General features: G+C 52.2%; 1 protein-coding gene across 2 annotated transcripts in view; it reads right to left on the minus strand.

Moving 5' to 3' along the window:
* Positions 1-3585: 3585 nt before the first annotated feature.
* LOC120978577 overlaps positions 3586-14704 on the minus strand; it is an 875253-nt gene continuing 864134 nt past the window's right edge. For both annotated transcript variants that reach the window (XM_040406808.1, XM_040406807.1), the window contains 5 exons: positions 8471-8509; positions 7459-7533; positions 6153-6188; positions 4906-4954; positions 3586-3722 (listed from right to left, as the gene is read on the minus strand). In XM_040406808.1, the coding sequence (XP_040262742.1) occupies positions 4937-4954; positions 6153-6188; positions 7459-7533; positions 8471-8509 (168 nt within the window). In that variant the 3' untranslated portion in view covers positions 3586-3722; positions 4906-4936. The remainder of the gene's footprint in view (positions 3723-4905; positions 4955-6152; positions 6189-7458; positions 7534-8470; positions 8510-14704) is intronic.

A 14704-nucleotide genomic window follows, 5' to 3' on the forward strand; every position in this document is an offset into this window, starting at 1 on the left:
GGAAAAGTTGTCTTTTGCCGAGATATTTATCTCACCCAGCATGGGTATATGTAAAAAGACACCCCAAAACACATTGCCCAACTTCTCCTGAATACGGCGATACCACATGTGTGACACTTTTTTGCAGCCTAGGTGGGCAAAGGGGCCCACATTCCAAAGAGCACCTTTCGGATTTCACAGGTCATTTACCTACTTACCACACATTAGAGCCCCTAGAATGCCAGGGCAGTACAACTACCCCACAAGTGACCCCATTTTGGAAAGAAGACACCCCAATGTATTCCGTGAGGGGCATGGCGAGTTCCTAGAATTTTTTATTTTTTGTCACAAGTTAGCGGAAAATGATGATTTTTTTTTTTTTCCTTACAAAGTCTCATATTCCACTAACTTGTGACAAAAAAGAAAAACTTCCATGAACTCACTATGCCCATCACGAAATACCTTGGGGTGTCTTCTTTCCAAAATGGGGTCACTTGTGGGGTATTTATACTGCCCTGGCATTTTAGGAGCCGAATGCGTGAGAAGTGGTTTGAAATCAAAATCTGTTAAAAATGGCCAGTGAAATCCGAAAGGTGCTCTTTGGAATGTGGGCCCCTTTGCCCACCTAGGCTGCAAAAAAGTGTCACACCTCTGGTATCCCCGTACTCAGGAGAAGGTGGGCAATGTGTTTTGGGGTGTCCTTTGACATATACCCATGCTGGGTGAGAGAAATATCTTGGCAAAAGACAACTTTTCCCATTTTTTTATACAAAGTTGGCATTTGACCGAGATATTTATCTCACCCAGCATGGGTATATGTAAAATGACACCCCAAAAAACATTGCCCAACTTCTCCTGAGTACGGCAATACCACATGTGTGACACTTTTTTTGCAGCCTAGGTGGGCAAAGGGGCCCACAATCCAAAGAGCCCCTTTCAGATTTCCCCGACCATTTTTTTAATCATCATTTTCCGCTAACTTGTGACAAAAAATAAAAAGTTCTATGAACTCACTATGCCCATCAGCGAATACCTTAGGGTGTCTACTTTCCGAAATGGGGTCATTTGTGGGGTGTTTGTACTGTCTGGCCATTGTAGAACCTCAGGAAACATGACAAGTGCTCAGAAAGTCAGAGCTGCTTCAAAAAGCGGAAATTCACATTTTTGTACCATAGTTTGTAAACGCTATAACTTTTACCCAAACCATTTTTTTTTTTTACCCAAACATTTTTTTTTATCAAAGACATGTAGAACAATAAATTTAGAGAAAAAATTATATATGGATGTCGTTTTTTTTGCAAAATTTTACAACTGAAAGTGAAAAATGTCATTTTTTTTGCAAAAAAATCGTTAAATTTCGATTAATAACAAAAAAAGTAAAAATGTCAGCAGCAATGAAATACCACCAAATGAAAGCTCTATTAGTGAGAAGAAAAGGAGGTAAAATTCATTTGGGTGGTAAGTTGCATGATCGAGCAATAAACGGTGAAAGTAGGGTAGGTCAGAAGTGCAAAAAGTGGCCTGGTCATTAAGGGTGTTTAAGCTATAGGGGCTGAGGTGGTTAAAGGCGGTTTCCCACAAAAAAAAAAAATATTCTAGAGTTTTCAAACTAGCACCTGGATCAGAATATTTTTTGTAATTGCCTGTAATTAAAAATTTTACATAGCCACTGAGTTATTCAATAAAATGTATCTGTATAGCGCTACCCGCTCTTTTTTTCTTTCACTTCTCTGTCCAGCTTACTGAGATGGCCGCACATGCCCAGTTTCATTCTTCAACTGCCTCCTGAGCTGTGATAGGGAGAGCGGAGACACGCCCCCTGAGCTGTGATAGGGAGAGCGGAGACACGCCCCCTGAGCTGTGATAGGGAGAGCGGAGACACGCCCCCTGAGCTGTGATAGGGAGAGCGGAGACACGCCCCCTGAGTTGCAGCAGTAAAGACACTCCCCTTGACCTGATCTAGCAGAGCAATGATTGAGGAGATCTCTGGATCTATGAGGCACAGGGCTGGTTCTAGCTTTGTTAGAAAGAGATTGTCATGTACCATATGATGTCATGCAGGGGCGTAGCTATAGGGGAAGCGGCTGCTTCGGGGCCCTGACCCAAAAGGGGCCCATCCAGGAGGAGGAGGACTAAAATATTTTGTCAGGACCCCCTCAACAGTATTACACAATGAAATTATATACAGTGACAGTATAGAAAACGGATGGAACAGCTGTCGGGCCTGGTCTGAGAGAGCGATCCTTACTAGCCACAGGAATGGGGGCAGCATGAAAGGAAGAGGTTGCAAAAAAATTACTGGGGAGAGGAGCCCCATTCAAAAATTTGCTGTGGGGCCCAGTCATTAATAGCTACGCCACTGATGTCATGGGATAACCCCTTTAAAGAATTTTTGATGATATTAGTTTTAATTCTCCATGTCAATATCTATATTTAAAGAAAAACCATAAAATCCTGCATCCCTGACCTCTAAGCCTTATAGGCGCCACTCCTTGGTCTGTACAGAACACTTTACTGCAGTTACCTGCTTATCTGCCATTCTAATCCTGCCTGTAATGATATCACCTCTGTGTATAGATAAGACATGATCCACCATTCACAATAGGTGATTGTTAAAGCTTATCTATTCTTATGCTGCTCAGAATGTGTAATGATGTATTTGTATGCAGGGCTAGAAGTAAGAGAGAAGTAAAAGAGCACAAGATCGCTTGCCACAGCTGAGGGTGTGTGGCAGTGTGTCCGGCGCTAATATGGCCGTTTGGTGCTGTTCTTCTGTGGAGATTGGGCCCCACAGATAGTGGAGGGCCCTCAGACACTGACATGACTGCACACAGCTCCCGGGTCACGTCCTAGGACATTACACCCAGATTCCTGCACACAGATCACTGACTGTCCCTGCTCAGACGCCTGGGGGTCTCCATGACAACGCTCCGCCCGGTTGTCATAGCCACCACAAGAAGCGGCTCCCTGCACGCCGGATCCACCTGTTTGAACCACAGGAGCGTCCCTATTCTCCTTTCACTTCCATTTCCAAAATGTTTCTAAAGAACCGGAAGATCAAATACGAGAACCAAATATTATATGTACAGGCACATACCAGAGATAAACAGCCTAATGCAAGTGCGCCACCTGCAGGCAGAAATACCTATGTGTACTATATTTTGTGACCCATAGAGCTCCCCCTGCTGGTCTGGGTCTGTATGTTAACGGACATCTGTCCTCAGATCTGTACCTATGACTCTGGCTGACCTGTTACATGTGCGCTTGGCAGCTGAAGGCATCTGTGTTGGTCCCATGTTCATATGTGTCTGCATTGCTGAGAAAAATTATGTTTTAATACATGCAAATGAGGCTCTAGGAGCAACGGGGGCGTTGTCGTTACACCTAGAGGCTCTGCTCTCTCTGCAACTGCAGAACCCCTGCACTTTGATTGACAGGGCCGGGTGTGATCACATTTGCACTGCTTGGCCCTGTCAATCAAAGTGCAGAGGGGGCTGCAGTTGAATGACCCCAATCCAGCTACAGACCCTTCATGTATTTGGTCCCAGCTTTTTATAAACATCAGAAATAAGACGCACAGGATGTTTATTTGCTGCAAGTTTATTTGAGATGATTCCAGGAGTAAAGGGAGGAGAGTACGGCTAAGATGACATTTTTTTTTAGATTTTTCTTTTTATGAAAGCGAAAGGTGATTAGGTAAGGTGGTTTGAAATCGAAGATTTTCTTTGCATCATGCATGATGTCTGCAAAATAAATAAATAAAATATCATGTTCATCATCTTACACGGTCCAGCTTTATGTTGCATTTTTGTGCCTCAACACCCTTTGGAAAAGTATAGATGGGCTTAGTGCGAAGGACATTGCCTCCCACCTCATGGTGGCCATAGATTTACTTTCCAGACACACAGACTACCAGAAGATGCAGGATAGTAAGAATGCTTTTATGCAGTCAGTGTTTGGTCAGTATTTGGTCAGTGATTTCCATCATTGATTGTGAGCCAAAACCAGAAGCCTTCACAGAGATAAGGTGTAAAGGAAAGATTTGTGCCCATGTTTCAGGACTATACCTGGTTTTGGCTGACAATCACTGATGTGTGTGAAATCTACCTAACAGATGGCTCAATAATGCAAAACAGAGGGTAGTTATTGATGGAACATTCTTAGGTCGGGTCTCTCTAACCAGTAAACTACCAAAAGGGTTAAGTGACATAGCTATAGGGGGTCACAGCAGTCACAATTGTGACCAGGCCCCTTGGCAAGGTGAACCTTAAGGCCTTGTCATATGCTGACTGTCTTTGTAGTGACTGGGCAGATCACTCCTGAATTGTTCTTCCTGACCATAGAGAGAACTGTGCAGCCATACTGTTACAGCTGCACAGTTTGCCCTAGTCTCTATGATCTGTGAAAGGAGGAAAACGGGAAGTTACAGCCTGGATAACACTGGAGCCCGGAGAGCTGAGTAACCAGCATTAATACTTCCACTTCTTCAGTCTCCTAGATCACCCGGTGTACTGACATTAACACCTTTTGTTGTCCTAGAACATCAGGTATTTTCACAATAACCCTCCCCCCCCCCCCTCCACGGTCCAAAGCCTCCAGGTTTCCTGACATAATCTCTTTGCTGCAATAAACCTCAGCGATTCTGACATTAACCACGTCACTGCTCTAGACCACCAGGGATTCTGATATTAATCTTTTCACTGCCCTAGACCACCACAAATGCCTACATTAACCCACTCACTGTCCTAGACCACCAGGCTAGACTGAAATTAACCCCCTCTCTACCCTCGACTTGGATGTGGTTTAATGCTATTTGTCTGTCAGCTGGGGTTTTGCCTTCTACACTATAGGATTATATTGTGTGTTGCACTTGATGGACCTGTGTCTTTCTTGACATGTACAGCAACAATTTCATTCAATACATACGTTTTTTTCTAACGCACATTGTAGTTGCCAACTATTTCCCCAATAATGGCTGGTTAAAAAGAAAAATATATTTCCATTAAGGTTAATAACAGAAAAATGTGCATAATTTTGTATAACGGCATGTAACATTATATAGTATATTATTGTATAGCAGTTCTTTTATTAATATTTTATATACTGTATTCATTAATATGCGTTGTGTTGCATTAAAGCAGTTCTCCAAGTTAAAAAAGATAAAAAAAGAAAAACGCAGGGACAGAATAGAAGCTGTACTCCCCATTTCGATTCCCCTCTGCTCCACCATCGTTGCTTTGGTCCTTCCCGCAGCCGTGACATCATGTTCTTGCCTGCACCAATGATGTCCCATATACTGTATGTGACCACCGCAGCCAATCACTGGCCTCAATGTCTGCAGTTTGCAAGGCCGCACTGGGACAATAATTCAGCCCTGGCATTTGAAAGCATACAGGCCCACCCCAAGATGAAGACTTCACAGAAACCCAAGTCAGGGTCGGCACCATCCCAGTAGAGTTGGTCACTGAGAACACCGACCCATCTGGCATTTGTCTGAATTGCCAGATGGGCAGTCCGGGCAGACGTGTCAGCATAAGATTGCTGAGGCCAGTGATTGGCTGCAGCAGTCATGTGCGGTATAAGGACACATTACCTCTGCAGTCATGTATATACAACACCCAGCCAGGAAGATCGGAGCAGTGGCGCTGGAGCAGAGGGGGGTTGAATCATTAAAAGGGTATTCAATTGTGGCAAGTGATCCTCTCTCCACAGCATAGGGGATAACTATGAGATCAGTGGGGACCTAAAGCGCGCCACTATTTCCAGAACTTCCATAGACAAGAGTGTGCATGCCCAACCTGTCTCTCCGTTCATTTTGGGGGGCCCCGCAGGGCCCTGGGTCCCCATTCTTGTGATGGGTGGGGATCCCAGTGGGAGGACATGCACACATCTAGTAAGTTACCTGCTAGCCTGTGGATAAGGGATTACATGCCACACCTGAATACCTCTTTAAGTGTATTTCCTTTATTGTTTTAACACCTTCCTTGCCTCTATCTATCTGTCTATGTGTCTATCTATTTATCTATCTATCTGTCTTTCTCTATGTCTTTATTTCTGTCTGTCTGTTTCTCTGCCTAACTACATCTCAAGTCAAATAAATATTCAAAAAAATAAATTTAAATGTAAATGATACATGAAGCATAAGCAAGAATTCTTCAAATGTTTAATCTTACCGTTCCACAAGGCAGAATGTTCACCACGCCTGTCAGCTTATCATGTAAGGAAGAAAATACAATATATTATTTTAATCCTAATGAACAATCTGTCTGTAATATGTGACATTTCATGTAGTTGTATTTCTAACTTCAGTCCTGTGATCTCTCAGAGCTGTTCCGTTACACAGGCTGATACCAACCTCTCAACCACTTACACTGATTTAAAGAGGAAACAAGAAAGGGAGAAGTAAATTAAAAGTCCAGGTTATTTTTTATTATGCGTCCGGTTGAGGTAGGTCGTGGCACACTCAGAAGTGCCAGGACTCGCCTGATACAGTGCAGGTAGAGTAATTATCAAATGTGGTCAAACAGGAATAAAAAAATAATAATAAGCTTGTATCACGGTAGGGGTCCATGCCCAACACCGCTCCACTCCATATGTTGGGAACAGCCACAACTTTAGCTTGTTTGTCTGTCCATGTACTGACTTTTACCTGATTTCTGGATTTAACACTTCACTTTCTGACCAGATCTCTGTATTGACCAAGAGCTGCCGGCCTTAACCCTTAAGTTTTGCATAAACTCTGCCTGCCGTACCTCGGCCTGTCCCTGACTGCGGTTTTGCCTGATCCCCCTGTGCCTTGCACCAGTCTCTGTTGGCCATTGTAGCTCAGCAGTCTACAGACTGAGTCTAATCCAACAGGTAGCGGTCTGGTAGATCCCCTGCAGTGGAGTCCAGATCTAGTATAGGGGTTAAAGGGTGAAGACCAGGGGAGCCACTTAGTACCCTTAGTAGTAGCCTAAAACCAATCTGTTCAAATGACACAGCAGATCCACATCCACTTAATAACAGCTTGTTGATGTAAATGAAATACAGATGAGCCCACCTATACATTTTCTTGAATTTTATGAAGGATTCCAATATCTCACAATACAAATTTGACACAATATTGCAGTGCCCTAGCAAAATCCTCCACAGGCTGCAATGCAGCCCACAACCACTGGGTGGCCAAACACAGACAGAGATAGCATATGCATCTCCCAACAGAGTACTGCAAATCACGTTTCTTTTCAAAGCTGGTTATTTCATGCCACACATCAGGATATGCCAAGAGGAAAGGTGAGGACAGACCTATGTACCAGGCGAGCTGTATATAGGCAATGCCTTTCTTTTTACTGTACTTTGTCGCTTTTCTTCAATTCCTAAACCACTGACTGCTAACCAGATGGATGGAGGTGAGAACATTTAGTTGTAGCTCAAATTCAATAGGAAATGCTTTAAATTGATGCTGAGAGTATGTAAGGTGAAGTAGAATGTAATTACCAGATTCGTATTGAGTTTAATCGGCACAAGATTTCCCAGGATCATGTTAAGAAGTTTACATGTCGTTTCATCAAGCTGGAGAATAATATAAGGACACAAGTCACTCCTCGGATAGAATAAGTAACATTTACAGATTTAGGGTTCATGCGCACAACCATAGTTTTAGTACCATTCATTTCAATGGGGCCGCAGCACATGTACGTCTATTCCGCGGGCCCGCAAAAACCCCCCCAAAAAAAGACATGTCCTATACTTGTCCGTTTTTCAGTTGTAACTAAGGGCAGCACGTACTGATTCAAAAAATGCACAAGGCATACGGGCGGTATCCGTGTTTTGTAGGATTCTCAGTCTGTGGACCACATATACGGCTACAGCTGTGTGCATGAGCCTTTAGAATGAGAAAACGATAGAAATGTCAAAAGTGCATGAGCATTGCTGCCCTTCAAAATGGGAATCTCTTTCATATGTACTGCGGCTCTAAAGGGAATCTGTCCCCGGGTACCTGAAACTAAATGTGCGCTTGTCAACGCAGTGCAACGTTCTATCTCCCATCCTTGTGACAACTTGAATGAAGTGGACAATTCATTTCCGGTCTGCCTATCCTGCATAATGCTTTAACCAACCTAAATAAATCTTGATTGACAGTTTATGTCAGATGTAGTGATAATACTGTTAATCTTTAGACTGTGAGGCATTCACCATAGCGCAGACCCCTCCACACACTCCTCCTGCCTTTGTCTGCAGCCACTAGGGGGAGCCGAGTGCAAAGGGGTTTTCCAAGCTGTCATTGCTAAGCTACGTTTGCTATGGATGCGGATATCTATGTGTGCGCCCGTCTGTAGGGCATAACTAATGGCACTAGTCAGCCCCTCTCCGTTCTTCTAACGAACAGCAGGTAGAGGCTAGTGCTAAAATAACACTTTTTAGAGGATGTGATGTACGTATGAACGGACTTGCTCATTACATTCAACTCATTCATTTGCCAACATAAACAATACATTTAGTTCTTTACCACACAGTCCAGTAAAGTTGGCAAACCCTTAACGAGAGCCTAAAAGTCAAAAAAGCACATTATTACAAGTTGCAGGTTTATTTCTCATTTAATCATGGCCCGTTGCTGAGTTTTAGTTGTGTACAGCAGTGGTGCCCAACCATTTTCTGTCTGAGGGCCGCGCTAGACATGGTATACATTTCACGGGCCAGAACCTGGTAGCTTTGCCGGAGAGAAATGCAAACACTGTGAGGGGGCACCTGTGAGCATTACTAATATACATAATACGTAGCCTTCAAATCTGCGCTGGAGGCTGCGTCTGGAGTCTCTGTTGCAGATTCTGTTGAAAGACCAGACAAGAAAGCCTTGTATGCAGCACTTCTGTGTCCGGTAAAAAGACAGGATCCCGAACAGAAACTGAATGGATCCCATCATAGTCGGTGGAGTCTATTCAGCTTCTTCCCTGTGGGGTGACAGGAGGAGGGGGAGCAGGGTCACTAGTGGGGTTACAGGGGGAGTGGGAGCAGGGTCACTAGTGGGGTGACAGGAGGAGGGGGGAGCAGGGTCACTAGTGGGGTGACAGGAGGAGGGGGAGCAGGGTCACTAGTGGGATGACAGGAGGAGGAGGGAGCAGGGTCACTAGTGGGGTGACAGGAGGAGGGGGAGCAGGGTCACTAGTGGGGTGACAGGGGGAGGGGGCAGCAGGGTCACTAGTGGGGTGACAGGAGGAGGAGGGAGCAGGGTTACTAGTGGGGTGACAGGAGGAGGGGGAGCAGGGTCACTAGTGGGGTGACAGGAGGAGGAGGAGGGAGCAGGGTCACTAGTGGGGTGACAGGAGGAGGGGGAGCAGAGTCAATAGTGGGGTGACAGGAGGAGGGGGAGCAGGGTCACTAGTGGGGTGACAGGAGGACGGGGGCAGGGTCACTAGTGGAGTGACAGGAGGAGGGGGGCGGAGGGTCACTAGTGGGGTGACAGGAGGAGGGGGAGCAGGGTCACTAGTGGGGTGACAGGAGGACGGGGGCAGGGTCACTAGTGGGGTGACAGGAGGAGGGGGGCGCAGGGTCACTAGTGGGGTGACAGGAGGAGGGGGGCGCAGGGCCACTAGTGGGGTGACAGGAGGAGGGGGAGCAGTGTCACTAGTGGGGTGACAGGAGGAGGGGGAGCAGAGTCACTAGTGGGGTGACAGGAGGACGGGGGCAGGGTCACTAGTGGGGTGACAGGAGGAGGGGGGAGCAGGGTCACTAGTGGGGTGACAGGAGGAGGGGGAGCAGAGTCACTAGTGGGGTGACAGGAGGACGGGGGCAGGGTCACTAGTGGGGTGACAGGAGGAGGAGGGAGCAGGGTCACTAGTGGGGTGACAGGAGGAGGGGGGCGCAGGGTCACTAGTGGGGTGACAGGAGGAGGGGGAGCAGGGTCACTAGTGGGGTGACAGGAGGAGGGGGAGCAGGGTCACTAGTGGGGTGACAGGAGGAGGGGGGAGCAGGGTCACTACTGGGGTGACAGGAGGAGGGGGGGAGCAGGGTCACTAGTGGGGTGACAGGAGGAGGTGGGAGCAGGGTCACTAGTGGGGTGACAGGAGGAGGGGGAGCAGGGTCACTACTGGGGTGACAGGAGGAGGGGGGCGCAGGGTCACTAGTGGGGTGACAGGGGGAGGGGGAGCAGGGTCACTAGTGGGGTGACAGGAGGAGGGGGAGCAGGGTCACTAGTGGGGTGACAGGAGGAGGGGGAGCAGGGTCACTAGTGGGGTGACAGGAGGAGGGGGGCGCAGGGCCACTAGTGGGGTGACAGGAGGAGGGGGAGCAGTGTCACTAGTGGGGTGACAGGAGGAGGTGGGAGCAGGGTCACTAGTGGGGTGACAGGAGGAGGGGGGAGCAGGGTCACTAGTGGGGTCACAGGAGGAGGGGGAGCAGGGTCACTAGTGGGGTGACAGTAGGAGGGGGAGCAGGGTCACTAGTGGGGTGACAGGAGGAGGGGGAGCAGGGTCACTAGTGGGGTGACAGTAGGAGGGGGGCGCAGGGTCACTAGTGGGGTGACAGGAGGAGGGGGGCGTAGGGCCACTAGTGGGGTGACAGGAGGAGGGGGAGCAGTGTCACTAGTGGGGTGAGAGGAGGAGGTGGGAGCAGGGTCACTAGTGGGGTGACAGGAGGAGGGGGAGCAGGGTCACTACTGGGGTGATAGGAGGAGGGGGGAGCAGGGTCACTAGTGGGGTGACAGGAGGAGGGGGGAGCAGGGTCACTAGTGGGGTGACAGGAGGAGGGGGGAGCAGGGTCACTAGTGGGGTGACAGGAGGAGGTGGGAGCAGGGTCACTAGTGGGGTGACAGGAGGAGGGGGGCGCAGGGTCACTAGTGGGGTGACAGGAGGAGGAGGGAGCAGGGTCACTAGTGGGGTGACAGGAGGAGGGGGAGCAGGGTCACTAAAGGGGTGACAGGAGGAGGGGGAGCAGGATCACTAGTAAGGTGACAGGAGGAGGGGGGCGCACGGTCACTAGTGGGGTGACAGGAGGAGGGGGAGCAGGGTCACTAGTGGGGTGACAGGAGGAGGAGGGAGCAGGGTCACTAGTGGGGTGACAGGAGGAGGTGGGAGCAGGGTCACTAGTGGGGTGACAGGAGGAAGGAGGAGCAGGGTCACTAGTGGGGTGACAGGAGGAGGGGGAGCAGGGTCACTAGTGGGGTGACAGGAGGAGGGGGAGCAGGGTCACTAGTGGGGTGACAGGAGGAGGGGGGCGCAGGGCCACTAGTGTGGTGACAGGAGGAGGGGGAGCAGGGTCACTAGTGGGGTGACAGGAGGAGGAGGGAGCAGGGTCACTAGTGGGGTGACAGGAGGAAGGAGGAGCAGGGTCACTAGTGGGGTGACAGGAGGAGGGGGAGCAGGGTCACTAGTGGGGTGACAGGAGGAGGGGGAGCAGGGTCACTAGTGGGGTGACAGGAGGAGGGGGGCGCAGGGCCACTAGTGGGGTGACAGGAGGAGGGGGAGCAGTGTCACTAGTGGGGTGACAGGAGGAGGTGGGAGCAGGGTCACTAGTGGGGTGACAGGAGGAGGGGGGAGCAGGGTCACTAGTGGGGTGACAGGAGGAGGGGGAGCAGTGTCACTAGTGGGGTGACAGTAGGAGGGGGAGCAGGGTCACTAGTGGGGTGACAGGAGGAGGGGGAGCAGGGTCACTAGTGGGGTGACAGGAGGAGGGGGGCGCAGGGTCACTAGTGGGGTGACAGGAGGAGGGGGCGCAGGGCCACTAGTGGGGTAACAGGAGGAGGGGGAGCAGTGTCACTAGTGGGGTGACAGGAGGAGGTGGGAGCAGGGTCACTAGTGGGGTGACAGGAGGAGGTGGGAGCAGGGTCACTAGTGGGGTGACAGGAGGAAGGAGGAGCAGGGTCACTAGTGGGGTGACAGTAGGAGGGGGAGCAGGGTCACTAGTGGGGTGACAGGAGGAGGGGGAGCAGGGTCACTAGTGGGGTGACAGGAGGAGGGGGGCGCAGGGTCACTAGTGGGGTGACAGGAGGAGGGGGGCGCAGAGCCACTAGTGGGGTGACAGGAGGAGGGGGAGCAGTGTCACTAGTGGGGTGACAGGAGGAGGTGGGAGCAGGGTCACTAGTGGGGTGACAGGAGGAGGGGGGAGCAGGGTCACTAGTGGGGTGACAGGAGGAGGGGGAGCAGTGTCACTAGTGGGGTGACAGTAGGAGGGGGAGCAGGGTCACTAGTGGGGTGACAGGAGGAGGGGGAGCAGGGTCACTAGTGGGGTGACAGGAGGAGGGGGGCGCAGGGTCACTAGTGGGGTGACAGGAGGAGGGGGCGCAGGGCCACTAGTGGGGTAACAGGAGGAGGGGGAGCAGTGTCACTAGTGGGGTGACAGGAGGAGGTGGGAGCAGGGTCACTAGTGGGGTGACAGGAGGAGGTGGGAGCAGGGTCACTAGTGGGGTGACAGGAGGAAGGAGGAGCAGGGTCACTAGTGGGGTGACAGTAGGAGGGGGAGCAGGGTCACTAGTGGGGTGACAGGAGGAGGGGGAGCAGGGTCACTAGTGGGGTGACAGGAGGAGGGGGGCGCAGGGTCACTAGTGGGGTGACAGGAGGAGGGGGGCGCAGAGCCACTAGTGGGGTGACAGGAGGAGGGGGAGCAGTGTCACTAGTGGGGTGACAGGAGGAGGTAGGAGCAGGGTCACTAGTGGGGTGACAGGAGGAGGGGGGAGCAGGGTCACTAGTGGGGTGACAGGAGGAGGGGGGAGCAGGGTCACTAGTGGGGTGACAGGAGGAGGTGGGAGCAGGGTCACTAGTGGGGTGACAGGAGGAGGGGGGCGCAGGGTCACTAGTGGGGTGACAGGAGGAGGAGGGAGCAGGGTCACTAGTGGGGTGACAGGAGGAGGGGGAGCAGGGTCACTAGTGGGGTGACAGGAGGAGGGGGAGCAGGATCACTAGTGGGGTGACAGGTGGAGGGGGGCGCAGGGTCACTAGTGGGGTGACAGGAGGAGGGGGAGCAGGGTCACTAGTGGGGTGACAGGAGGAGGGGGCGCAGGGTCACTAGTGGGGTGACAGGAGGAGGTGGGCGCAGGGTCACTAGTGGGGTGACAGGAGGAGGGGGAGCAGGGTCACTAGTGGGGTGACAGGAGGAGGAGGGAGCAGGGTCACTAGTGGGGTGACAGGAGGAAGGAGGAGCAGGGTCACTAGTGGGGTGACAGGAGGAGGGGGAGCAGGGTCACTAGTGGGGTGACAGGAAGAGGGGGGAGCAGGGTCACTAGTGGGGTGACAGGAGGAGGGGGAGCAGGGTCACTAGTGGGGTGACATGAGGAAGAGGGAGCAGGGTCACTAGTGGGGTGACAGGAGGACGGGGGCAGGGTCACTAGTGGGGTGACAGGAGGAGGGGGAGCAGGGTCACTAGTGGGGTGACAGGAGGAGGAGGGAGCAGGGTCACTAGTGGGGTGACAGGAGGAGGGGGAGCAGTGTCACTAGTGGGGTGACAGGAGGAGGGGGAGCAGGGTCACTAGTGGGGTGACAGGAGGAGGGGGAGCAGGGTCACTAGTGGGGTGACAGGAGGAGGTGGGAGCAGGGTCACTAGTGGGGTGACAGGAGGAGGGGGGCGCAGGGCCACTAGTGGGGTGACAGGAGGAGGGGGAGCAGTGTCACTAGTGGGGTGACAGGAGGAGGTGGGAGCAGGGTCACTAGTGGGGTGACAGGAGGAGGGGGGAGCAGGGTCACTAGTGGGGTGACAGGAGGAAGGGGAGCAGTGTCACTAGTGGGGTGACAGGAGGAGGGGGAGCAGGGTCACTAGTGGGGTGACAGGAGGACGGGGGCAGGGTCACTAGTGGGGTGACAGGAGGAGGGGGGCGCAGGGTCACTAGTGGGGTGACAGGAGGAGGGGGGCGCAGGGCCACTAGTGGGGTGACAGGAGGAGGGGGAGCAGTGTCACTAGTGGGGTGACAGGAGGAGGTGGGAGCAGGGTCACTAGTGGGGTGACAGGAGGAGGGGGAGCAGGGTCACTACTGGGGTGATAGGAGGAGGGGGGAGCAGGGTCACTAGTGGGGTGACAGGAGGAGGGGGGAGCAGGGTCACTAGTGGGGTGACAGGAGGAGGGGGGAGCAGGGTCACTAGTGGGGTGACAGGAGGAGGAGGGAGCAGGGTCACTAGTGGGGTGACAGGAGGAGGTGGGAGCAGGGTCACTAGTGGGGTGACAGGAGGAGGGGGGCGCATGGTCACTAGTGGGGTGACAGGAGGAGGAGGGAGCAGGGTCACTAGTGGGGTGACAGGAGGAGGGGGGCGCAGGGTCACTAGTGGGGTGACAGGGGGAGGGGGAGCAGGGTCACTGGTGGGGTGACAGGAGGAGGGGGAACAGGGTCACTAGTGGGGTGACAGGAGGAGGGGGAGCAGGGTCACTAGTGGGGTGACAGGAGGAGGGGGGCGCAGGGCCACTAGTGGGGTGACAGGAGGAGGGGGAGCAGTGTCACTAGTGGGGTGACAGGAGGAGGTGGGAGCAGGGTCACTAGTGGGGTGACAGGAGGAGGGGGGAGCAGGGTCACTAGTGGGGTCACAGGAGGAGGGGGAGCAGGGTCACTAGTGGGGTGACAGTAGGAGGGGGAGCAGGGTCACTAGTGGGGTGACAGGAGGAGGGGGAGCAGGGTCACTAGTGGGGTGACAGGAGGAGGGGGGCGCAGGGTCACTAGTGGGGTGACAGGAGGAGGGGGGCGCAGGGCCACTAGTGGGGTGACAGGAGGAGGGGGAGCAGTGTCACTAGTGGGGTGACAGGAGGAGGTGGGAGCAGGGTCACTAGT

Source organism: Bufo bufo, chromosome 9 (assembly GCF_905171765.1).
Source record: "Bufo bufo chromosome 9, aBufBuf1.1, whole genome shotgun sequence".
Lineage (NCBI taxonomy): Eukaryota > Metazoa > Chordata > Amphibia > Anura > Bufonidae > Bufo > Bufo bufo.